General features: G+C 36.0%; 1 protein-coding gene across 2 annotated transcripts in view; it reads right to left on the bottom strand.

The window, feature by feature from the left end:
* Positions 1 to 2,843: 2,843 nt before the first annotated feature.
* Positions 2,844 to 25,178, bottom strand: part of LOC100192394 (alpha-macroglobulin) — a 48,781-nt gene continuing 26,446 nt past the window's right edge. The window contains 17 exon segments of one of the 2 annotated variants that reach the window (NM_001173052.1): positions 2,844 to 2,959; positions 3,297 to 3,338; positions 3,874 to 3,976; positions 4,697 to 4,765; positions 6,324 to 6,414; positions 7,255 to 7,382; positions 7,519 to 7,737; positions 10,187 to 10,410; positions 13,267 to 13,447; positions 13,856 to 13,930; positions 14,172 to 14,328; positions 15,078 to 15,165; positions 15,485 to 15,661; positions 15,941 to 16,024; positions 23,658 to 23,709; positions 24,338 to 24,459; positions 24,781 to 24,907. In NM_001173052.1, the coding sequence (NP_001166523.1) occupies positions 2,943 to 2,959; positions 3,297 to 3,338; positions 3,874 to 3,976; positions 4,697 to 4,765; positions 6,324 to 6,414; positions 7,255 to 7,382; positions 7,519 to 7,737; positions 10,187 to 10,410; positions 13,267 to 13,447; positions 13,856 to 13,930; positions 14,172 to 14,328; positions 15,078 to 15,165; positions 15,485 to 15,661; positions 15,941 to 16,024; positions 23,658 to 23,709; positions 24,338 to 24,459; positions 24,781 to 24,907 (1,956 nt within the window). In that variant the 3' untranslated portion in view covers positions 2,844 to 2,942. 2 annotated transcript variants of the gene reach the window in all.

The raw sequence follows: 25,178 nt of genomic DNA, 5'->3' as shown, positions 1-25,178 counted from the left end.
TTTATTCTGGGCTCCTTGATATGAAAATATTTGAAGCTAGAGTATATGAAGTTTTACCCAAATATTTCAAGGAAAAAGACACTATGGTGACTACTATTAAGTCAGGTTATAAGGTGGTGAAGTACTAGGTTATTGAAACAGTCATGCTGTGACCTCTATTGTTATATTGTTATGTCCTGTTTTATCTCAATCTCCCCCTTATTGTCTCAAAAAAAATTATTTAGTCATTTCTTATGTTTGTCTTAATTAAAGAAAAAATTCAAAAAAATTAGGATATATAAATAGTAACTCTTTTCGATTTCCTATTAACTTGTTTTGAAGTCCTGTAGTACTCCCACGATCTTGTTTTGACTGATTAGACTCTGTTCCATTCTATATGATAGTATCAAGTTTGAAGACATAGGCAACTACTTTGAAGACAATAAGATTCACTAAGATACCCATTCTGGTTTGACTATTGTCTTCTTTGGAAGTCCTGTAATGTTTACAATGCCTAAGTTTTATTGGTCTTGTTCTCTACTGTTTTGTCCAACTTTATAATATCTAATAAGATAGACAATTCTTTTTAAGGAAACAAGGGACAACGTTGATAACCATTGTTGATAAACTTGTACTCTGTTCTACACCATGTGCTATGTCTATCCTTGGTATTGACTGACAGCTTTGTTTTGCCATATTTGACTGTATTCTTCCCCCCCCCCCAAAGAAAGTAATAAGCACTAAAGAGTAATAAAATCCAAGATGTGTAAATTTTGTTGTAAAAAAGAGAGGGAAAAAAAAAAAGAAAAGAAAAAGAGCTCTAACGGATATAACAGCAAGTGTGTTTGGGGGTGTTAAATAGCTGACTTTATCAATGTTTTTGGAACATTGAACACAGCTGTTTGCAGTCTCCCTATTTGAATGTCCACCTTGTGTTCTTTGATACTGTGATTTGAGGAACTATTTTCAAGAAAATAGTGTGTAATCTACTAGCAGGTAATTTCTTACTGTTATGGTTTTTTGTTTTGTTTTGTTTTGTTTTGTTTTGTAGTTCTGTATTGCGTGTACCCTTACGCCGCTTTGGTTTGTTTTGTGTTTTTCTCTTTTTCCTCTTAAATAAAAAAAAAAAAAAAAAAAAAAAAACAGCCTAAAGTATATAGCGAGGCCCTATCTCAAAAAACAAAGCAAAACAAAGCAAAGCAAAACAAAACAAAAAACAAAACAAAACAAAACAAAACAGCAGAAGACCCTGCATAGAACTGTCACTAAAGAGCAGGGCAAATTATTGTGTTTTGACACAACCTTCAGTGAGTCTGTGTCTCTATGAAGAAATACCAAGCCACGAAGAGACGTGAGAATAAAATAAAATCTGAAAATTCGCATCCATCAGATATCAGCTAAATTCTCACCAGAATTTAAAGCGACTGAAATTTCAAAATCTTAAAAAACAAAGCTTTAAAAACATACTTTGCATATTAAAAATGTTATCAATTGAATAGAAGAGATAAACTAGTGGAAATAACTTTAAAGACAATTTTAAGATTTGTAAATAAATTCAGTACTAATAATTTGTTAACTAAACATACAGAGAATTTGTCCCCCTTACAGGTTTGAGGTTTATACTCGTTTTGGGTTCTTCAAAAGCTTTCTAAAACCGCACACACTGTGGTTGGCGGGGTCTGTGGACGCATACAGGTCACTTGGCTGCCCCTTGTGGCCTTGTGAGGTTGGGTGGCCGCGGAGGGAGCGCAGGGACAGTGGGCATCCTGACTCACCCCTCGCCCCCGCGTCCTCGTGGTTTTTCTTGGCCAAAGTCCACACCCCATCTTCTGTGTGGTAGCCACTCTCCCCAATTCCTTGGTGCTGATTCATCCTCTGTTCAGATAAATATCTGACAGGCAGGACGTGATAGGACGTGAAGCCCCGCTTGCTTCCCAGAAAGTCAGCTCTGCAGCACTGAGGAAGGGCCTGCTGCCTCGCCTGGCTCCGCGCCACCTGATGATGCTGCAGACGCTGAGGGCTTTCAGCAAGCACTCCCGCTCTTGTTGCAGGCTTGCATCTCGAACAGAAGCAAAGGATCATTACAGCTAAGACACAAACCTTCTGGGGATAAAGAAACCGGTGCCAAAGACTAAACGGGAATGTATGTAGCCTTTTGAATCTGACTTCTTTCACTTAACGCCTATTGAGAGGAGCCTGTGATTTTTGTTCTCACTTCTGTTTGGGTGATGAATTATGCTTACTGATTTGCATATGTTGAACCATTTTTGCATCTCTGGGATGATGCCTCTTTGTCATCATAAATGTTCTTTTTGAAGATTATTTATTGCATTGTTTGCTGATATCTTGAAGATGTTTTTACATCTATGTTCGTTAGAAAGATTGGTCTATAATTTTTTTTTTTTTTTTAGTTAGATACTTGTCTGGTTTGGGGACCAGCACAATGTTAGCTTTCAAGAACGATCTTTGAAAAAAAAAAAAAAAAAAGAATGATCCTTGAGGGCTGGGGATTTAGCTCAGTGGCATAAGCATCTACCTGGCAAGTGTGAGGTCGTGAATTTGATCCCCGGTTACACCCCCGCCCCCAAAAATGATCTCTGTAGTACTTCTTCCTTCGTGATTCAGTGAGAGTTTGAGGAGTACAAGTTTTGCTTTTTTTGCTCATTGTCAATTTGTCTATTCTGAATCTTTTCTGATACCATATGAATTTTATTTTTTTCTAGATCTATGAATAATACTTTAAAAATATTTTGAAACTCCTCAGCTCTTAATTAGTTGTGATTTTTTTTCTCAGGATTCTACTTGGAATCCTATGGAAATGAAATAACGATGATGGAATGAATGAGGAAACAGTGATAGAGCTTGATAAGAAAAATGTTTATTTATGAAATCACTCATTTTTTTCTGTTAAGTCCGAAGAACAGGGACTCCAGCAAAGAAAGAATTTCTCATCTGTGTAGCTCTCAAGCATTCCCAGGATCTGTGATAATGGAAAGGAAAGAAAATTTAAGGTTGACTTAGGTTTTCAACAGCAGAGAGTTCCTTTCCTTAAATCTTGGTGTCACAGGGCCTAAGGACACACAATTAGTGTAGTGGAAAATGAAATGTACTACAGATAGATAATGTGAGCCCTATACGTCTCCTGAGGTTTGCTAGTCTTTGGCACTCTCCAGTACATGTATTTTTCTATGATAATATGTAGTGCAAGCAATATGATAAAGCTGGAGAGTATTTCAACAGAAACTGACGAAGAAGGAGATTTAGGGGAGAAACCAGAGAAATCCTGAGTTCATTTTGAGGAAGTGTGAATTGCTTACCTTTGCTGCAAGGAGCATGGTACTCAGCAATTGCAAACTCATCTGAAAAACAAACCAACCAAAAGTCGTTATGTGAAATCCATAAAGGGATCTTCCATGGGGAAGAACTTCATTGTGCCAGAAAGGTTAGCATCATTCACTCTGTGCATTAATTACTGCCTTTCATTGCCTTTTCAAGCACAGAATCTTTATTTTCCTTTTCCCCCAAACTCATTTTTTTTTTTGCGGTACTGGGGATCAAACTCAGGACCTTGCGCTTGCCAGGCAGCCGCTTATACCACTGAGCTATTCCCCCAAACTTTTGAAAGACAGTTCTGATGTTATGTTTGCTTAAATCTCATCTTATTCTACAGTTGGTTTTTCTGAACAAAAGGGAACAAAATATCCTATAGTGTTTTGCATTAGCAGTTGCAGCATATAAGTAATTTCTACCACATAGGCACTGAAGACAAAAAGTAGAGAATTAAACTTAACATAGTCAAAAATAAAGTGAGAGAAGAATGTAATGCAATAAATCATCCTGACACATCCTCACATATCAGAATTTAATTTCTGTAAGACAGTTGCTCTCACTCACTTGTCTCGTAGTAATCATAGACTTTTATTATTGCTGGCTTCAAATCTCTTACTTCAATGTCTTGCACAACGAAGAAAGACAAACTCAGTGTCTGATTTGACACCTAGAAAGCAAAAGGGAGTTGAATGACCTTTCAGGGTACTTTGCTTTCTCTTTGAATGGATGAATAATAGGCATTGTCTATTTTTTGGGAGAAAAAATTTTAGAAACTAACAGCATCATATGGGGTCTTTATACAGTGTCAAAAACTTTCAGAGTAGACAAGACATTCCATAGATTATTCCTTAAATAACTAAGATGACTCATATAACTCCATCATTGCCAAGAGTTGGCACCATTCATAGGGAAAATTTATATGTGCTTTTTCTTGGATGATGAGCTAAATATTCTGAGAGCTGGCACAATTTCACCTTTCCATCTTGTAGAAACACTTCTGTAGAATTGAAGAAGTATATAAAAGGCTGATGACTGAAGCTTTAAGTTTCATAAAATTTTAAGTTTGTATTTCCTATCGATGTAGGCATGAATAAACTCTGCAGTTGGGCTTATCTATATAATCATATTGGTTTACTGGTGAGCTGCTTATTATTTTATATAGAATCTTAGAAATATTCATATTCCAATATTATAAGAAGTCATTTATACTCATAATATCAGAAAGTATAAATGACTTTATACTTTATCAGGGAAATATAATTGAAAGAGTGTGGAGAACATTCAGTTTGAAGTTAATATTAGAATTCTCAAATTTCTAGCATGGCAGGGATATTCCCAAAATTATGTTTTTATTTTTGTTTTTTGCAACTGCAATGGCAGGGCTCACCTTATCCAGGTAAATCAAGACATGGTTGTTGCTGACTTCAGTTCGGCTTATGTGCTCAGACTTTTCAAGCTGAAGAAAAATGAGACAAAAATTAATAAACAGATGAAACCCAGAAGATTCAGAGGGAAGAAAGATTTTCTTATTACCAAAGTAGGCTCGAAGGTGGAATTCCCTCACATGATTTTTATTTTTATTTTTTTGAGACAGCATCTTGCTATGCAGTTCGGCCTGGTCTTGAGCTTATTTTGTAGCTCAGGCTGGTCTTGAATTTGCAACAGTCCTCTTGCCCCAGCTTCCAAGTGCTAGGATACAGGTGTGTGCCACCGTGCCTGGTTAACATGATTTTTATATGTAAAAACATAAAGTAGTAAAAATAAAAGCAAAAGATAATTTAGATGAAGGATTTAATATTCATATGGCATATGATCCATGTGCAAAGTTGATTTAGCAGGAGAAGATGGAACTAAATATCATAAACTTGGTATGTACTCATATTTCAGGATTCTTTGCTTTTTCTTTCTTTCTTTTACTTCCTTTCTTACCTTCCTCCCTCCTTCTCTCCTCCTGTGTCCCATTTCTTCTTTTAATTGATAGTTTTGGAGACAGGGTCTTGCTATTTTTCAGATTGGCCTCAAACTTGCTTAACTGAGCAGACTAGTTTCAAACTCACAATCCTCCTGCCTCAGTCTACTGGATGCTAGAATTATAGGTGCATGCCACCATATTTGGCTTCTATACTGTATTTCTTAATTGGGGAGACTCCTCCCCTATTGTTTGTTCTGAATTAGAGCATTTTCCCCTTATCTTCTGTAGCACTTAAAGTAGTTTATGTCAGCCAGCCATTTTCATATTTTTCCACTGGCTAATGTTCAAGTGCTTTATTTTAGGATTCTAAGTTTCATGAAAGCAGAATCTATGGCTTCTAGCAAAGAGCAGTGCTCGTGCTGGGCATTCAGCTACTTGTGCTAAATTATACCTCTGAGTTTGGAGAACGTACAAATCTTTGACAGAAATCACCTAAATCATTTTTCTTTATATAGTTTATGCTAGCCTTGTACTCACTATGTAGCCCAGACTCGATTCAAATTCACAGTGATCCTCCTGCCTCAGCCTCCTGAGTGCTAGGGAAGGCATATTTTAATATTAGTATTGCCATAGTCTGGTGTTATAGCTTGTAGCTAGATGTTCCCCCAAAGCCTTATGTGATCATAGGTGGGGATTAAGGGTATGTGATAACTAAATGGGTTTAGCATAGATCTGGGTGTGGATAATGGAAGCTGTATCCTGAGCATTGATCAGCATAGCCTGGATGAAATATAAAGGAATAGGAATATAAAGGAATATAAAGGATGGAATATAAAGGAAAGGTCTTGCTGTTGCCGCCTTCACACCTTCCCTTTCATGCACTATTTCTCCTCTACCATGCCCCTCTCCCATGCTGCCTGCTTTGGAGCCATCTGAGCATAAACAGAAACCTCCACAACTGGTGATCTGATAGAAAATTTTCCTTCTTTAACTTGTGAATGAGGGACATTTTGTTCCAGCAATGAGAAAAGCGAGTAAGACATTTGGGGATATGTAAAACATTAGATAAAAGCAGGTCACCCTGCACGTGTAACAAACCTACGTTTTTCACTGTTGGCTTCAGGGGGATGAAGCCAGACACCATCTTCACATCAACAATTGCCATGTTGGAGACAGGACGGCTCCCAATGTAACTGCAGATCCAGGAAAGAAGGAATTAGGTTTTCTTGTGTTGTTAAGATTCTCATTCTCTGTGCTCATGGGAAGTGCTCAATAGCTCCACAAAGTACAAATAAATCTCCCTAGATGTACTACCCCAATGATTCAGAAAACTGGTGGTGTATATGAGTTTGTACACAATCTATTGAAGCCACTGAGTGCAATCCTACTCTGGACCTACAAAATCAGAATTTCATGTGTGTGTGGACTCTGAGGCTCTGTGTGCTAAGAAGTCTCTACTAGTGATGCATGGATGCGAGGTTCTTAATCTTGGCCAGTTATTTATTGCATATACTTCATATTAACTTTTTTCCTGAATAATACTCTGACCAAATGATAAAATTCATGTGGACAAGTACTTTTTTGTAATGATTGTAACTATTTGAATACTGTTGTATGTAAATCTATTTTTCTCCAAACTTGATTATATTGTATGTCATGTCAGATTTACTTATTGCCAGTAAGAATATTAGTTCCTTCTATTCAAGCTTTTCAAGAGTTCTCTCTGTTCTGAATAACCAAAGAATGATATAGTATTACATTAGACAAACATTCAAGTCATAGACTAGGGGTGATATTCTTTAGTTATTAAGGGGAAGTGTTAACCTTTAAATAATGGAATTGGAAATTAATAGGTCATAGAAGCAAGGAATAGACAGGGTGAACGCCAACTGAAGAATTCTATTGTATTAACTTAAAAGAATACATTGTTTTTAAAATAAATGATATGTAAATATATGCTATTCCACGCCTCTACTCAAGGAAGAATCTCAATAAGAGGATGAGAATTAGGTGATGCAGTCTGAAGATCTTACCTGACGTTCAGTGAGATCTGGAAGCTGGTGTGGGCTTTGGGTCCATCACAGGCTTGAGGCACAGTCTCTGCCTCCAAAGCAAATGGGAATGTGCCCTTCTCTGAGGGAACATTGTATTTCAAGGATGTCTACAGGTCATTAAAGACAAAAATGAAGTTTTTCTTCCTCAGAATTTCTCTCAACTTTTTCAGCTTTTTTTCTGATTTGCCCTATTGTTTGCCGAGTCAGAGCTTTTCAGTGAGAACAGTTATTGTAGATACTCACTTGGAGGTAGACATTGCCTTCCCCTGTCACTGTAATGGTGTAGCTATCAGACACGGTTGGTAATGACACCTGCTGTAGCAATAGGCGGTTGTTGTGGTTCACTTCAAAGTTGGTGGAAAATGTGCCTGAAGACTTGATGGTCACCTGTGCAGCTTTCTCAGTCCTGGTAAAAGTAGCTGCTGCATATTTAGACAAAGCGTGGAGCGCTACCACTGTGTCCTAGGAGAGAGGAATGAGAGAACCCACATAGGTGTTGCTGTGTTTGGAAGTGGTTTGTCCCTTCAGTGTCCATGTGTTGGAAGCTCAGCTGCCATGGTGATGCTCTTAGAAGATGGTGGGACCTTTATGAGATGGAGCCTCATGGGAAATCGTTAAGTCACTGAGGATACCACAGTTGGAAGGGCTTGATATCTTGTGAAAGGATTGTCACAAGAGGACCAAGAATGACCCTCTTGAACTGTCTTCCTTCTTTAAGATGGAATCTTCTCCACATGTGTTCTTGCCTTTGCTTCTGCCATGAGATTTTGCAGCCATGTGGGGGAAGGAGATCACTAGAGCCTGTGACATTGTTTGGACATTCAGCATCTAAAACTATGAGAGAAATAAACCAATTTTCTTTATAAAGCTAGTTGTCTCAGATATTTTATTATAGTCATGAAAAATGGACTAATACATGTATAATCATGCTTCAAGGACTGAGATATTTTTTAAAGTTCCATTAATGTTGGAGACCACTACAAAGCGGCTCTGAGCAGAATTTAAATTTTACTAATTGGCTTTCTATGTTTATCTGTGAGGCTGTTCTGGCTGAGGCCTGTAGTGGCCTGTGAGGCCAGAGATACCTCAAAGGACAAGATAAGGTCACAGCTGGGGACACTCTGGGTCCAACCCCAATTAACAAGGTAGAGACTGCAGCTGCAAAGATTACTCCTACAGTCTCACTTCTACCATGTCTTCATGATAAGACTGGGGACACTCTGGGTCCAACCCCAATTAACAAGGTAGAGACTGCAGCTGCAAAGATTACTCCTACAGTCTCACTTCTACCATGTCTTCATGATAAGACAGTGTTACTAAATTGACTTGATTCATTACTTGGAGATGTCTTTGAAGTGACTTCCAAGGTCCTGCTCATTGCCTACACTTTCCTCAGTTTCTCTGTCCTTTGTCCTTGGTCCTAATATAAGTGGATTGACCCAGAGAATCCTTTGTCTTTACCCTCAAAGCCTCGAGCTTACTTAAAGGGTTTTGACCCTCTTGGAGCCCTACAAATCATACAATTTTTCTTTTTATTTAACCTCCACCATACTCGTTTGGGAGATCGGGGATCTAGGACAGAACCCAATACTTTAATATCCCATTTCTCTCATTACTTAAATATTTGGGTTCTAATTTCAAGATTGACTATAATCTTTAGATAGATGATGGAAGTATAACATTCGTATGTACCTTGAATTTCATGCCTTAGAAACTTCTTTCATCAGAAGACTTATCCTTTTTTCTCTAATGTGGAATATGAATGTGAAAAATATATGGCATCAGACATTTGTCTATGATGTCTTTCTCTACAACTGTGGTTGATCTGTTACCACCAAAGTCAATCTGCCCTCTCCCCAAATAAATCCTGCTTTACTGCTGAGGTCACCATTCTGAGAGAATCCAACATTTTTCATGGTCATATCATAGTCATGCTTCAATTTCTCCAAAGGAAATAAAAAATGATTATGATTATTAGCTTCTTGATCTAGTGACATTCTTTTTTTGGCTCTCCCTTTCTATTGGAACAAGTATGGTGTCCAGTGGTTTCACTTTCCTGTGCCATATTCTTAATATACCTTGATATTCAGCCTGAATAATATATTTCTAAGAAATTAATGAGAACTGTTTTTAACAAAATGATTTAGCTTTTTCACTTACATGGAGAAATAAGAGATTAAATACAATAGGAAAAGGATAAGATGCCGTTTTGTCATATTTCCTCTTTTAGAGTAAGTAGGCTGATGGCTACATTCTCTGAAGATGGAACTTCCCACTGGGTGCATATCAATGAATTATGTAGATACATGCTTATACAGCTAGGCTTCTGAGGTTGGATGCATGAAGACAATGCTTTATTCTCTTGGTGAACAAATATTTGTGTGTAAGGTTGGTAGGACACTATAAGGGGCATGTTAAGAAAGAAGAGATTTTCTGGGAGAGACTGCTGGATTTTGAGCTTCTGAGAATTGTTTGAATGTGATGAGATCATTAAAACTTCCAGAAGAATGGTGAGAGATATTTTCCTTTCCTTTTTCATTCTGCTGATGTTCTATTACTATTTCAGGGAGGTAGAGTTGCTAAAGGAAATAGGACATTGTAATGAGCGTTTTTTTCCAGCCTCTGTTGACTTCTCATTAGCCTGTGTACTAATAACCATTCAAGTTATTGTCAACTATTCTTCTTATTCTTCTATATGTTTTGTAGCTTCCTTAAAACTTTGCTGCCTGGGGGGGCTGGGGATTTAGTTCAGCGGCATAAGTGCCTGCCTTGCAAGCAGGCAGTCAAGAGTTTGATCCCTGGTACTGATAAAAACGAAAAAGACAAACAAAACAAAACAAAACACAAAAAACAAAAAAACAAAAAACTTTGCTGCCTGAAGGCAAAGTAAAAGTTTCTGGGAGTCACCCACCTGGGTGGAGGAGTAGCCGCCATGAGAATTTTGCTGCTTTGTGACCCAGTTCACAATGTCCGTTGCAGAAGTCAGATCCTCTGGGGTTGGGGCCGGCCGGGCCGTGAGGTAAGCAAGGAGCACGTAGGATGTCATCTCCACCTCAGCGGAGGGCGCCTGGGATTTGAACAGAAATCCCTCTGACACCTTGGGTTTCTGAGGTCGTGCCCAGTGGAGAGAATTATCTGGGTGTGAGAAACAAGATTTTTAACAATTACTAAATATTTGTATTTAATTGAAGGTAAAGGAACCCAAGCCAAAGGTGAAGTGAGGGTTGCATTCCAATATTAATCTTTCTAGCCTGATAGAGATGCTTTTTATTACAGGGAAATCTGAACTCAGATGCTTCAACACATAGAGTTAAGGTACTGTTGCTAGAGGAGAAACCTATAGGCATCTGTGTTTTCAGATCTTTGCTACAATTGGCTTAGCGGGATAAAGAAAAGGCCCAGCAAAGGCTCTCACTGATGGTGCCTACTTTCTATGTCCCATGTTCTCTAAACCTTAGCTAGAATGTGTTAAAATTCGCTGTCCTTAAGAGGTTTCTTGTTAGAATCTCAGATCACAAAATAGAATTCACATCCATTAGACTGAAAACAAATTACAGGAATCCCTACAACACCAAAGCCCACATGTGTGTTAGGTAATGGGAACCAGTATATGCTGCCATGGGAATCCATCTTTCTGTGGATTTCTTTTACTGAATTTCCGGTGTGAGAAACAAGATTTTTAACAATTACTAAATATTTGTATTTAATTGAAGGTGAAGGAACCCAAGTAAGTAATATTCAGTAAAAGCAAAGATGTGCTTAGTGTATTATCAGTCATGGACCTTCTCAAAGTGTAACCTGGAGAGACTCACACATGCACAAGGAGACGGGGACAGGAGTATTCACTGCAGCACTATTTGTGAAAGCAAAATATAAAGAGAAAAGGTACACAAGTAGAAATTTGATATGCACATTATGATCTAATTCTTATTACAATATTTTCTGCAGCAGTGTAAATTAGAGAACTAAAGTTACAGGTCCCTCTTAGGGGCATAATGTTAAACTTAAAAATAAGAAGCAACACTACTATGTTCGATTATCTGGTGGTGAAACACAATGATGCTTGAATTGCTCGGTTCTGCCCTGCGTTGTTCTATTACAATGTCCTCTCTTATCTCAACCCCCCCCTTTTAAAATTAATCTATTTTCTGTCATTTTTTTAATTAAGGGAAAACTAAATTAAAAATAACGGGACATATTATAGTAACTTTTTTGTTGTCCTGTTAACCTGACTTGAACCCCAGTATTGCTCTCCCCATCTTGTTCTGTCTGATTATTATATGTTCTATTTTTTTGATAGTATCAAGTTTGAGGGTATAGGCAATCACTTTGAAGGCAATAAGATATACTATGATGCCCAATATGGATTGACTATTACCCTTTTTTTGAAGTCCTGTAAGGTCCTCAGTGTAGGTTTTATTGGTTTTGTTCTGTACTGTTTTGATCAACTCTATTATACCTGATGATATAGACAACTCAATTTAAAAATAGCAAGAGGCACAATGGTAACCACTTTTGATCACCTGGTATTCTATTTTTGCATCATGTGCTATGCCCACCTTTCTGTTTTAACTGACTCTGTTTTGCTTAGTCACATTTGGTTTTATTCTCTTCAAAAAAGTAATAAGAACCGTGAGAGTAATAAAACCCTAAAAGTCTAATTGTTACTGTAAAAAAGAGAGGAAAGTAAGGTGGACTAAGGGTTATAAACCGCAGGTATGTTCGAGTGTGTAGGATGGAAAACCATATAACTGAGCTTTTGTTGCATCATTGAACGGAACTATCTCCAATTTCACTGTATGAATGTCCATTTTATATGCTTTAATTTAGTGATATGGACAACTGTTTCTGGGAAGATAATATGTAACCTATTAACTGGTGATTTCGTACTGTATATATTTTTTTCTTGAAATACTGTATTATTTGTACCCTTTTACTACATTGTTTTTTATGTCCTTTCTTTTTTTCTCTCTCTTTAAATAAAAAAATAAGAAGCAACAAACACAAAATCCAAGCTGTGGAAAAATCCCACAATATGATAATGGATATCTAAAGATGAAAACCTATAAAGATTATGAATAGTACTTAGGAATACACACACAGTAAAAATAAAAAGAAATTCAAGGAATTTATTCATGACAATTTCAAGATAATGATTTTTTCTGCAGGTGGAAGAGGTAAATGAGCTTTTTTGCTGTAGCGCTAATACCAATACTTTATTTCTTAGGCTACAAGGGAGTTATACAGGTGTTTTCCAATTGTTACTTATAAATTTTGTATATCTGAAATATTTTCCAATATATTTAAAATATTCTATGGCACATTTAAGTGAGAAATGTAGAATGTTTCTTACTGGCCATCTTATCATCTGCATTTTACTATTTCTTATCCCCCTTCCCCATATAGATCATGGTATATATAGAGGTATTATGTGAATGTGAATCGATTGGTCAACATTATCAGTCTTGTGAAATGAAATTAAAACACCAGAACTTATTTCTGGGGTTGCTTCCTTTAAGCTTTCCCTATGTTTAAGATAATGCAATGCACCAAGTATGGGTTCAGTATATATTAGGAACTGATGTCTTGGTAATAATAGCTAGTTTTTAAATAGCATTTACCTATGTGCCATATACTATACTGTTTTGCATATAGCAAATCATTGACTATGTCATCAGTATGAGGTAAATACTATTATAATCCTCATTTTATGGATGATGGAGTTGCAGTATAGACAAAATGATGACTTGCCCATGATCAAACAGGTAGTGTATTTTGGAGCTAGTCTCCAAAAGCTGAGCTTCATACTACTACACCTGCCCCCTCTTACATTTTGATGTTGGACTCTGTTAAGAAATCCTAGATTTTATTACAAAATATGATATGGAAGGGAGTGGACAAGGACTACAGAGATAGAAACAGGGAATTTTTGCATTGCAGTTCATAATACAGATATGTAGGGCAGGAGATCTATCTCAGCTGTGCTCTTACCTTCTTTCACACCTTCGTCCTCAAGTGATTTCAGTATCTCTTTCTTTCTTTCCTGGTTCCCTGCCAGGGCAAATGCATAGGCCAGTAGTGCCTTAGTGTACACATGGCTGCCATGGGTGCCTTCCTTTGCTGACTTCCAGGCTGATTCCAGGCAAAACAGGGCATTGCGTACAACAGGATGCTGTGAAAGAAAAAGAGGGGAACTGAACCGGGGTGCTAGCACCCAAACACACATACACAGGAGGTAAAGATGGTTTTCAAATGCATTTATACAGTGACTCCTCTTTCTTAATGATAGAGAGAGTAGTATTTTTAACTGCTCTTCTCATTTTCAAAAGGCAGCAGTAGAAATTGTATCTTTAGGAGTTTTTTGAGGAGGTGGGAGAGTTAGGGGAAAAATAGCCTAGAGCCATCCCTGGGAAGGTATAAATCTTCTTAATGGATTAAGAAAATTCTCTGTTCATCTGGGAAACACTGGCATTGCATAAGAGAGCTGACATTTTGTTTCTAGTAGGATAGTGGTTCAAGTGGTTAAGTGGTTTCAAGGAAGTCAGAGCTATCTTTACTGCAGGTGAAAGCTGCTACTTACAGTGTCTGGAAGTGACATCTCCAGAAGGGCAATGGTGATGTAAGCAGAGAGGCTGATTTCATCTTCTACTCCTCCCTGTGAATATGCAAGAGGAAGAGATTTGAGCAATATAGCTTCTGAGAATGTCATTGATCAGGACTTTCTATTTTGCACTACTATGGAATTTATATCTGTCCTCCCTGGGTCAAGTACCATGGCCAGTCTAAATTCCATCCCCTTTTTCTTGGTTGTATCCAGATTTTATTTTCCTCTGAGGCCTTCTTTAGGCATTTTTACATTATCATTTCTCTTCATGTCTAGTGCTGGAATAATTCACCTTTATGGCATTGTTGAGTAGTGACCCAGAGCTCCAGAAACAGCCATTGTCCTTCTGCTTCTGGGAGAGCCATGAGAGGGCTTGGGTAATGTGTGCTTCATCAATGAAGATATATTTTCGAGCCTGGGAAAAAGTCTTCAATACAAAGGCTGTGAGCCTAAGAGAGGAGGAAGTGATGATATTTAGGTTGTCACAATGCTTTAACAGCCACTTCACTGCAATAGACTTGGAGGGACACTTGTTACATCAATCAGGAATTCCTGTGGTATAACAGTTCTTATCTCCATTTAGCTCTGATCTCCTTGATTAATGTGTGAGGTATAGTATTTCCTGGTTGACTCACTTCCCCTTACCACAGGATGTCTGTGTACTTCTAATTTACTTTCCTTAGTTATTAATGGAAAGCCTTTAAATATATCTTCTCTTCAGAGATTTCATTCTGTAGATGACAGAACCTTCTCATATCCAACTCTTATATGCAGTAACTTCTAATTTGCTTTACCTTACTGATTTAAAAATGTTTCATATCACTGTTGCCTTCTCAATTGTTCCCATCAAGTGAATTTATTTTTAGTCAAAGTATGATCTAAAAAATACAGTGTAAGCAAAGATTAACTTTGTTTATCTAGAAGTTATACAATATAGTCACTGCTATATCATTTAATAACTCAATTATAGGACCTATTTTAGAGAAAATATTTTGGTATATTATTAAGGATTAAGTTTGGAAATAAGCCTAATCTATACGCAATTGAATATTAGCTTTTTTATTGTTACTTTGCTAATTAATATTGGTTCATTTAGTATAATCTACAGATCTAAAATTTAAATTCTGATAGGGTAGCTTGGTAATATATGGAAAAGAGTTGGCATAAAAATTAGGTTCAGAAAGTTGTCTTTCCTTACCAGGTATTGCCCTGGCCCCCTCTATAGTTCTCCCCAAAGGTGCTGTAAGAGCCATCACGATGCTTGTAGTTTAACTGTCTTTGGTAACCTGGAATGGAAGGCCAGTGAAATAACAAGAAAGATTAAAGTACGTGCTGAAGCCATAGAAATTACTTAAATGCTTTGGTCTCTCTTGTGACTTTTTCTAAATTTTTCTGTCATGTGTTAGTAGGTTCTGAGTGCTGATGATTTTATTGGGAGTTGGAGACTGGACAGTTTCTATAAAACTTACCATCATAATATTCTATCATAGTAGTAACATACTGAGATAAGATTGTGTCAAATAGTATTGATAATAGTTCAAGTTTAGTGGGCAGATCAATTAAAATAACACTGTAAAATTTACATTAACTCAGTTAATCACTCACCAGTGCTTAGATAGCTGATAGCTTTGGATTTGATGTCTGGAGTTAGCTGCTGTGTTTCATTTAGGTAATCCAGAACATAGATGTTAGGAGCAAACAGAACCATATTCTGTTCTCCACAGCCATAAGGCATCTGGAGGAGATTTTGTATGTTTTGCATGGCAGAGCCAAGTATGTCTCCTGGAGAATGGGAAAGATAGGAAGTCATGAAGTTTAGAGATTATAATCTATCCAAAGTATTAAAAAGAAATGAGTAATTAGCTGGTCTAAAATATGAGGATGTTTTAAAAAGAAAGGATAAGTCTTCCAGACAGAAGTAGGATTGGAATTAATAAACAAATCTGAAGAAAGGAATAATAAAGACATTAAAATTATGTTATTATTTTGGATAAATATTTACAGAAAGGGAATATAGTAGAAGATGTTAATGTTTCCATCCACCAGGGGCTGCATGCTCACCCAAAATGGAGACAGTGGCTCTGGCAGAGTCTTGTATCACATTTGATGGCAACTCCAGGTGTAATTTTTCAGACACTGTAGTATCTAGGGAAAGAAATCATCCAGATGAAAACTCTTTCTGCAGTGTGTCTTTTGGAAGAGCTCTGTGACTCTGAAGTCAGATTATGCCTTACACTTAACTCTTCCTGAAAATTTGTTTCTCTTTCAATAAAAGTTTAAAAAAATTCCTAAAAGAAGGCTATTGGAATACTGAGATGTTTAGATTTTCATTCTCAATCACAATTTCCCCATGTGGAGAGTTACATTTCAAACAAAAAAATTTGATGTGTGATGTCATGACTCTGCTGCTGTCATTCTGTGATTAAAAAGCAAGATGGTTATGGCAAGATGACATACTTTTTGCCCACTTGAACTTTCTTCTTTACCAACAATGTAAGGAAACAACAACAGCGACAGGAAGAAAGACGAAGAAGAGGAAGGAGGAGGAGGAGGAGGAGGAGGAGGAGAAGGAGGAGGAAGAGGAGAAGAAGAAGAAGAAGAAGAAGAAGAAGAAGAACAACAACAACAACAACAACAACAACAACAACAACAACAACAACGACATATATGTCTCCATAAGCAAAGGAAAATTTTTTCCAAAGGTTGTACATTCTATGATAATGCTGTATTCTTTCTTCAGCCATTTCCACCAGCTATGGGGATGTTTTTAGGGTAAACCTATAGAATGGACATGAACAGATGAAGATAAATAGTATTTGACTCACTGAAAGTAATAGACATATACTTACTCCTGTTTTAATTTTGGTAACATATATGAAGATATAAATGAGGAAAATGTAGGTTTTGTCAAATTACATCTTTTTCATAAGTTAATATTAAAACTTTTGTGAAAAAAATACCATAAGCAAATTGAAAAAAAAGTAATGTAGTACTGGAACTAACAGCAAAAGCAATCAGACAAGAAAAGGAAATAAAAAGATCCAACCAAAAAGGATGAAGTAAAGTTGTCACTATGCAGGTGAATACATAAAATCTTAAAGACTCTACTAAAAGCTTGTTAGTACTATTAAGTATAGTAATGTTATGGTATACAACACCAATACACAAAAAATCTGTAGCTTTAGCATAGATTAACAATGAACTGTCATAGAAATCAGAAGAATAAGCACATTTATAGTACATTAGAAAAAAATTTAACCAAGATCCAAACACTGAATACTATAAATCACTGATTAAAGAAATTAAAGAGAAGCCAGCACAGGCCACAGAACCAGCCAGATATGCCCCTGCATGCCTGTCATCATTAGAGAAATCCTGGTGCAGACTGGGAGAAGAAGCATCCCTTTCACTGAGCAGCCATGGCCACTGGGGAAGCCTTGATGTTCAGGTCAGGAGAAGTCCACCCTATACCCTACTGCCTCGCTGGGAACTTGGTTTCAGAGAAATCCAGGTGGCTGGTCCATTCCCCTACACTGTAGATGGGTAGCTAACATGAGAAATGACTGGGACCCTATAACTGGCTCATCTGGAGGAACCTAGGGAAATGTCAAGATGAAGCAAAAGGCAATCCCAGACCTCCAGTCCACATAGAATAAATCTAGGAGACATAGACATGGAATAAATTGGAAGTGACACATCTAGAATCTCTGAAAAGATAGCAGATAAAGTAAAGAAAAAACTTCATGAAAAATGATCAGATCAGAAATAATATCTCAGGTAAAAGAAAAAAATCACAAACATAATGAGTTGCTGACATATCTAAAGAAGACATAGATAAAAAAGAGGAGCATAGGAAAATGATGGAAACCTTGAATGAACAATATAAGAAAGAATTATAATCAATGAAACAGTTTCAGAGAGATATCCAGTAAGTTAAAAACTCTACTGAGGGCTAGAAAAACTGCTTGAAAGAAACTTCAGATAGACTTTCAGAGTCTGAAGACAGGATTGCAGCTAGCAATTACAAAAGGAAAGATCTCTTAAAAATAACAATGGAAATAACAATTCAATGGCTGCAAGGTGACACAAAGAATAATATTTTAAGATTTATAGGTGTCAGTGGGAAAAGCAAAGGTCAACACAAATGACACAAAAAGACTATATACAGAAATAATAGCAGAAAAAATTTTCAAATATGGGAAAAGAACCTGACAATTAGATAAATGAGGCCTACAGAATGCCAACTAGCCATGACTAAAATAAATCTACACCAAGACATATAATAATTAAGATCCCAGAAATCCTGTACAAGGACAGAATATTAAAGGCTATTACAGAAAAGAAACAGATCACCTATAAAAGAAAACCCATCAGAATCACGACAGACTTAACACAAACTATCAAGTCAAGAAGATCTTGGAATGAAGTGTTTCAAGGCCTGAAAGAACAATTTCCAACTCTGAAAACTATCTTTCAAAATAAATTAATGGAGAAATAAGATATTTCCATGATGAAGAATGACTGAAGGAATTCATGACCACCAAACCAACCCTACAGAGAGTAATGATGAATATTCTAGAGAAAGATAAAGATTACCTCAGTTTCAGAAACAGCAATAGAAGGAGACTGCTAAGCAGGAAAGGCAATTGAATGGAGAGGGAAAGTGCCAACAGCAGAATAGCATGGCAGAGATGAGGCAATGCCTGTCAGTTTTTAACTTACTGGATTAATGTAGATGGTCTCCACTCACCAATAAAAAGAAATAGGCAGAGTAGATCAAGAAACAAGATCCATCAATGTGTGGTATACAAGAAACACATTTAACTTGGAAGTCAAAGGAGAGAAAACAATGTTCTATGTGACATGAAACCAGAAAAAAAGCAGGGATAGCTTTCCTATCAACTTCAGAATGGATAAGAAAGGTATGGTATTTCTATACAATGGAAATCTACTATAAGGATAATCTCTACGTTCTTGTAGATAAATGGATGCAACTTGAGATCATCCCATGGATGAAATGTTTTAGACTCATATGGGTAAATATCATGTTGTCTCCCTAGCATAAAAAACTGAAGGAATTAGTGGGGTCCAAATGTACAATAGATATTGTGAAAGTGATAGGGGAGGAAATGTCTAACAAGGGAAGGTGGTAGCTATTGTTAATTTACTGTTATCTTGTTTTGAACTCCTACATCATTTTCATTGTTTTGTTTGGTTTTATTCTCTTTTTTGGTCTGATTTCATTATGTCTGATGGTATGGGTAGCTAGTTTGAAGAATAAGGGACATTAGGTAGCTGTTATTGATTTCCTATTACTTGTTTTGAAGTCTTCTGTCACTTTTATTTTTCTGTTCTGATTGGCTTTATTCTGCTTTATTTTATTCTCTTAAAATAAAAAAAATAAAAAGAAGACTTTAAGGAGGAAGAAATAATAGAAGTGACACCAGAGCACACTTCAAAGACAGATTTTGTTAACAAGAGTCTACAAAAATCTCAGTAGTGATCACAAATCAAACCACATTAGGATAAGGTTGCAGGAGACTTAATTTCCACAGTATAATACAGCTATGGATAAAAATCGACAGAATTATTTATATGAGTGGAATTTATAAATATGCTTGTTTTGAGAAAAAAGTAAAAGTCATGCTTTATTAAGTTTAATCATAACCCAATTTATAATCTCCATAAATAACACAAATAAATACAGATTAAGTGTATGGCATTTGCTTTTTATAAAATATATACAGAAGAATGATCACTAATTTCTTTAAAGTCACCTATATGTTGCTTCATGGCATTTTCTAGTCGGCAAATAGAGTGGCACAGATTTAAGAAGATAAGGTCAAAATACCATGACTGAAACACAAGCAATAAAAGGAAAATAATGTATTTTGTTGAGAATGTGAGTAAAAAACATATTATACAGGATCTTGTGGGCCATTGTAGGGATTTTGGGCTTTCCTGTAAGAGCACCAGAATGACACTGTAGAGTCCTTATTAAAGGAATAATGTTTTTGCTATTTTGAAAAATCATTCTGGCTGCTGTATGAATAATGGATTGTAAAGAAGTGGAAGCCAGCCTTGTGGAAGATATTTAGGGAGCAATTTCAGATTGCTCAAGAGAGATTACATGGGCTCAAACTATGGATGTGCCAGTAGAGGCAAAAAGAATAAAAACTGAAAAAATTAATTTGGAAAGAAAAGAAATTAAAGAGGACACAAATAAATTTAAAAAATTCTATGTTCACAGATAATAACCTAATATTTATTTATTTATTTAAGTGAAAAAAAGACAAAAGAAAAACAAAAAACAAAAGACATGAACAACAACAGACCCCAAACAATAACAGTATTGGCTTTCAAAAAAGATGATAGGAATTTAACAATTGTTGCATATTGTTACCTTCAAAAAGGTTGCTTAGATTACCATATAGACATGTAAAATTGATCTAATCATGAGTATTAACTGTTCTTTTCCAAGAACCAACACAATTAGTAATATAGTCATTTTAGCTATCTTATGTATATATCTACAAATTCATGTCTTTTCCCTTCCTTCTAACATTAATATTTTTAAAGTTCCATAATTATCCAAATAACTTCATAGATGTATTGAAATTTTTATCAAAATTCTATATCATTTTCTTTTCTTTTTTTTTTTGGTACCAGGGATCAAGCTGATGACCTTGGGCTTGCCAAGCAGACACTTGTGCTGCTGAGCTAAATCCCCAGCTCTTTTTTATTCTTAAGTATATTGGTACAATTTAGATATGCATAATGATTACATTCATCATAGGGAATTTGTACCTGTGTATGATACATACTGATTCCCCCTTCTCCCAGTCCCCTTCCTTACCTTCAATCTCTCATTCTCTCCTTATTTACAAGGCTTTGTAAGCGGTTTCCATTTTAACCACAATCATTTTCATAGAAATTGAAAAACAATGCTAACATGTATGTGGAACCACAAAACAACAACAACAATGGCAACATCGACAACATCAAAACTCCAAATAAGCAGAATAATCATGAGCAAAAAGAACAAAATGGAGGCATTACACTACCTGGATTCAATCTATTCTTCAAAACTATGGTCACTAAAATAGCATGTTGGTTGCATAAGAACAGATACAAGTCAATAGAACTGAGTAGAAAATCCAGAAATGGCTCATGCATGTATAATCAAGTTATTTTCAACAAAGGGGCCAAGAATACACACTGGAAAAAGAACAGGATTTTCAGTAATAGGTGCTGAGAGAACTAGATATCCATATGCAAAACTATGAAACTGGACATATGTCATATCATACACAGAAATCAGCTCAAAGTGGATTAAAGAGTTTAGACAAAAGATTTGAAAATGTAAAAATGCCAGGAAGAAAACATAGAGGAAAATTATAAAACACTGGTTTAAACAATAATTTTTTTATTTGTCCCCAAAACCTGAGGCAACAAAAGCAAAAACACAAATGGCATTACCTCAAAATAAAAAAGTTTCTGATCAGCAAGGAAATAATGTAGAGGGAAGAAAATAGTTAAGCCATATAGCTAATAAGTTAATATCCAAAACATATAAGGTACTTAATAGCAAGAAAACAAATGACCTAGCTAAATATGGGAAAAGGACCTGAACAGACATTCTTCAAAAGAAGTCATGCAAATAGCCACTAAATGTATAAAAATGCTTGATGTCACTCATTATAAGAGAAATGTAAATTAAAAGCATAGTGAGATGTCATTTCACATACATCAGAAAGAGTATTAAAACAAAGACACCCAGCCCTCTGGAAGGCTTAGGTAGGGAGGTTTCCAAGTATGAGTCTGGCCTATGCGATTTAGTGAGATCCTATCTTAAAATGAACAAAGGTCTAGGATGTAGCTTAATGTGATGGTCCTGGACTTAATCTCCAGAACTGGAAAAAACAAAGACCATAGAAAATAAATATTGTCACAATATGAATATAAGGAATTCTTATACATTGCTGGTATGAATATGAGTGCAATCACAAGAGGAAGTTGTATGAAGTTTCCTAAAAAATTAAAAACAGAATTATCACATGTTCCAAGAATCCCCCAAACTTTGAAATTACTTAGGTTGAAGAGATAGCTGCATTTGTAAGTTCCTTAAAATAGTGTTCACTGATCCAAGATTAGTATCAAGCTAAGTGTCCATTAACAGATGTATGGGTAATGAAAATATATGATATGTACACAACAGAGTGTTCTTACTATACATGACAGCAAAACAAAGGAACTGATAAAAGCAGAGAGTAGTTACAAAAGCTGGAGTTGGGGGCAGTGGGCGCATAAGGGTCAAAGGGTATAGTCTTGGAGCAACAGTTTGTTTTTAAAGATATATTGTACAGCATGGTGAATATAGTTAATGAAATAAATTACATGAGCTGGATATGATACCATATGCCAGTTAATTGGAAGGCTGAGACAGCAAGATCACAAGTTAACTGCAGCCTGAGCAATTTAGAAAGACTCTCTCCTAAATGAAATTTACAGAAAGGACTGATGATATAACAAAGTGGTGGAAAACTTGCTTAGCACATGTAAGACCTGAGGTTCAATCCTCAGATCCAGGGGAAGAAAAAGAAGAAAAAAAGAAACAATTCAAACTTGCTAAAAAAGATGAATTTCAAATGTTCTTATCACAAAAAAGGATAAACGTTTGAGGTGATGATGTATTAGTTTGATGTAATTAGTCTACATTGCATTTATAAATGATAGTATCACTTTATATGCCATAAATTTATACAGTCATAAATCATCAAATTACAAATGGCAAAACAACAACAAAACCCTAAAGAATATACATATCCTTTAAAGTTCAGAAATTCTATATTTTGGTATCTAGCTATACTTGCATATGTATACAAGGAGGCTATTATTATTTAATATTTTACTAGCAAATAGGAAAAACTATTATAGAAATGACTAAAAGCCAAGCAGAATCTCTTCATGTATAACTATGTAGGTAATTAGACTTAATTCATGTAAGTATAAGAAATAAGCCTATCCAACCAATAAATTAAGTTTTAGGACACATTTCATACACTAAATCTTGGTAATATATAATATCATAGTGAACAAAGTGAATAAACAGAAAAAGGCAAAGGATCTATGCATGATGTTGGTTTAACATTGGTTTGATGTAAGAACAGACTACATTCATAAATTTCTTAGTGTTATAAATTTCTATAAAAGTGGCTTATATTAGAAAATTCTCTATGAAGATAAAGTTATATTTCCTACTGTAAGCTTCTACTGTCACCTCTTAAATGACTGAGAAAGCCTTAGATGCAGTATTGGTATCAAAGAAATATTAATATTATAATAGAGGCCATGTTAATTCTTTTTTCAGAGTCCCATTGTCAAATGCTGTTGACTGTGCAAAATCCTTCAGTAGAATGGCCTGAATTCAGCTATCCCAACGTTGTGTTACCAATTACTCAAGGAAATATACTCATTGGGAATAATTATTTGATTCTATCCATTTTTTACTTACACTTACAACATACGCTGGTCATTTAGACATTTTGGTGTTTGCAAACATGCTGTGAGAAATAAAGATTAGGAATGCATAACCTGTTCTCTGATCAAGATACTTGGCCTCTTTAAGAACCATTTGCTTTTCCTTTGCTACATGTATTAATGATACTTCAGATCTTACCATGTAGGGACAGTGCAGAAATAACAGAAAAAATTCTCCAGACTGAAAATGCTATTCAAGCTTTAGTCAATATTATTTAAGTTTAATGGTGACCCTTACCTGACACACGAATCAGAGAGGTCCATGTTTCTTCCTTCTCTATTCCTTCAGGCTTTAGGAAAGAGGAAGAAAAATCAGAGACAGAATGGGATTGACTTTCAGGACACTTATACTGATACGGGCATCACACATCTCTCAGTAGCAAAGAAAAGGATTTGAATTTGACTATATAAACAAATTCTATAAAAACAGTCATTATGGAGACAGGTTGATAAATGAGTGTGAGGCGAAAATAAAATAAATCATGTGACAGAGACAAGGATAATTAATAGGTAGATAGGGATAGAGAAGAAAGGTATTGTGAAACATGTACATGCTATTATTATCATAGTATCAATACATATATATTATCATGGATGTTGGTATGGACTATTTGGCTCTTACATAAAAGTTAATAACAGCAAAGATTAAAAAAAGGAAAAGAATCAAGAGATGGGAGAGGGAGGGATGGGAAAGGGAAAGTAAAGGAATTAAGATTTATTATATACATGTATCAATTTATGAGGAATGTAAATATTATACAAACATGTACAAATAAGTATATGTACTACAACCATGTACCAATAAGTAAACTGAAATAAAGGATAGAGTGCCAAGATAAAAAAAGTTGGAACCCTAACTGTTTTCACTGATGTTTTTTGTGACTCAGTGTGGCCTACCAGAAGGGCAAGATTACTTACTTCAACCAACAGGGGCTTGATAATTGTGTCTTTCTTTCCATATGTAGGAACTACAGTTTTTTCATTCCCACAGAGCTCCGAGGACTCCAGTGCTTCTGCGCTCACAGTGAAATTCACATTTCCTGAAAAAACAGTATAGCAGAGGTATCATCTTTCCCTTCCTCTACCCTTCCTAAGTTAAAATGTACAAGTGCTTACTGCTTTATAAACTTTTGTTTCATAAAAACGAAAGAACAGGATTGGAAGCAGCCAAAACCTTGAGAATTCTCATGGAGGTGGAGGTAAAAATGTGGAGACCCTTTCAAGCATGCTAGGGTGAAAGGAAAAAAAATCCTCCCATCTGGAGGTCTTCACGTGAGGAAAATAGCATGGGCTCTAAGGATTGTACTGAGATATTCACTTTCTCAGAAGAGAATTACATGCTCTAGGAGACTGTATCTTACCTAACGACTTCGGGGTTACAACCCAGGACACAGTTTGCCGCTCATTCCCACAGACACAGTAAGACTCCTGTTCCTTAGCCTTAGGTTCAGCTAGAAATTTGGGAGAGGCTTCCAGGTGCACACTGATCTGAAACCATACAAGAGACAAAGGGATTAGAGGCAGAAGGAGACCAAGGGATAATGTGTTTGAAAAAAAGCATATTGAGGAAATGGTTAGATTTCAGGGTACTTATTGATTATAGCAATGATTATATAAATGAAAACCAAGTACATTTAGAACATTGTGGTGAATTTGTATTTAGATGTTAGCATTTTAGGGGTAGTTTGCTCTTTTGTGCGGCAGGGCAGAGGAGAGGAAAGGCAGCGATGGCCCTTTGCCTTGTGTGAGCTCTACTTCA

The sequence above is a fragment of the Cavia porcellus genome, unplaced genomic scaffold (assembly GCF_034190915.1).
Source record: "Cavia porcellus strain 051 isolate PalLab524CR breed Dunkin Hartley unplaced genomic scaffold, mCavPor4.1 scaffold_27, whole genome shotgun sequence".
NCBI classification, from domain to species: Eukaryota; Metazoa; Chordata; class Mammalia; order Rodentia; family Caviidae; genus Cavia; species Cavia porcellus.
This window is presented reverse-complemented; position numbering and strand designations above follow the sequence as displayed.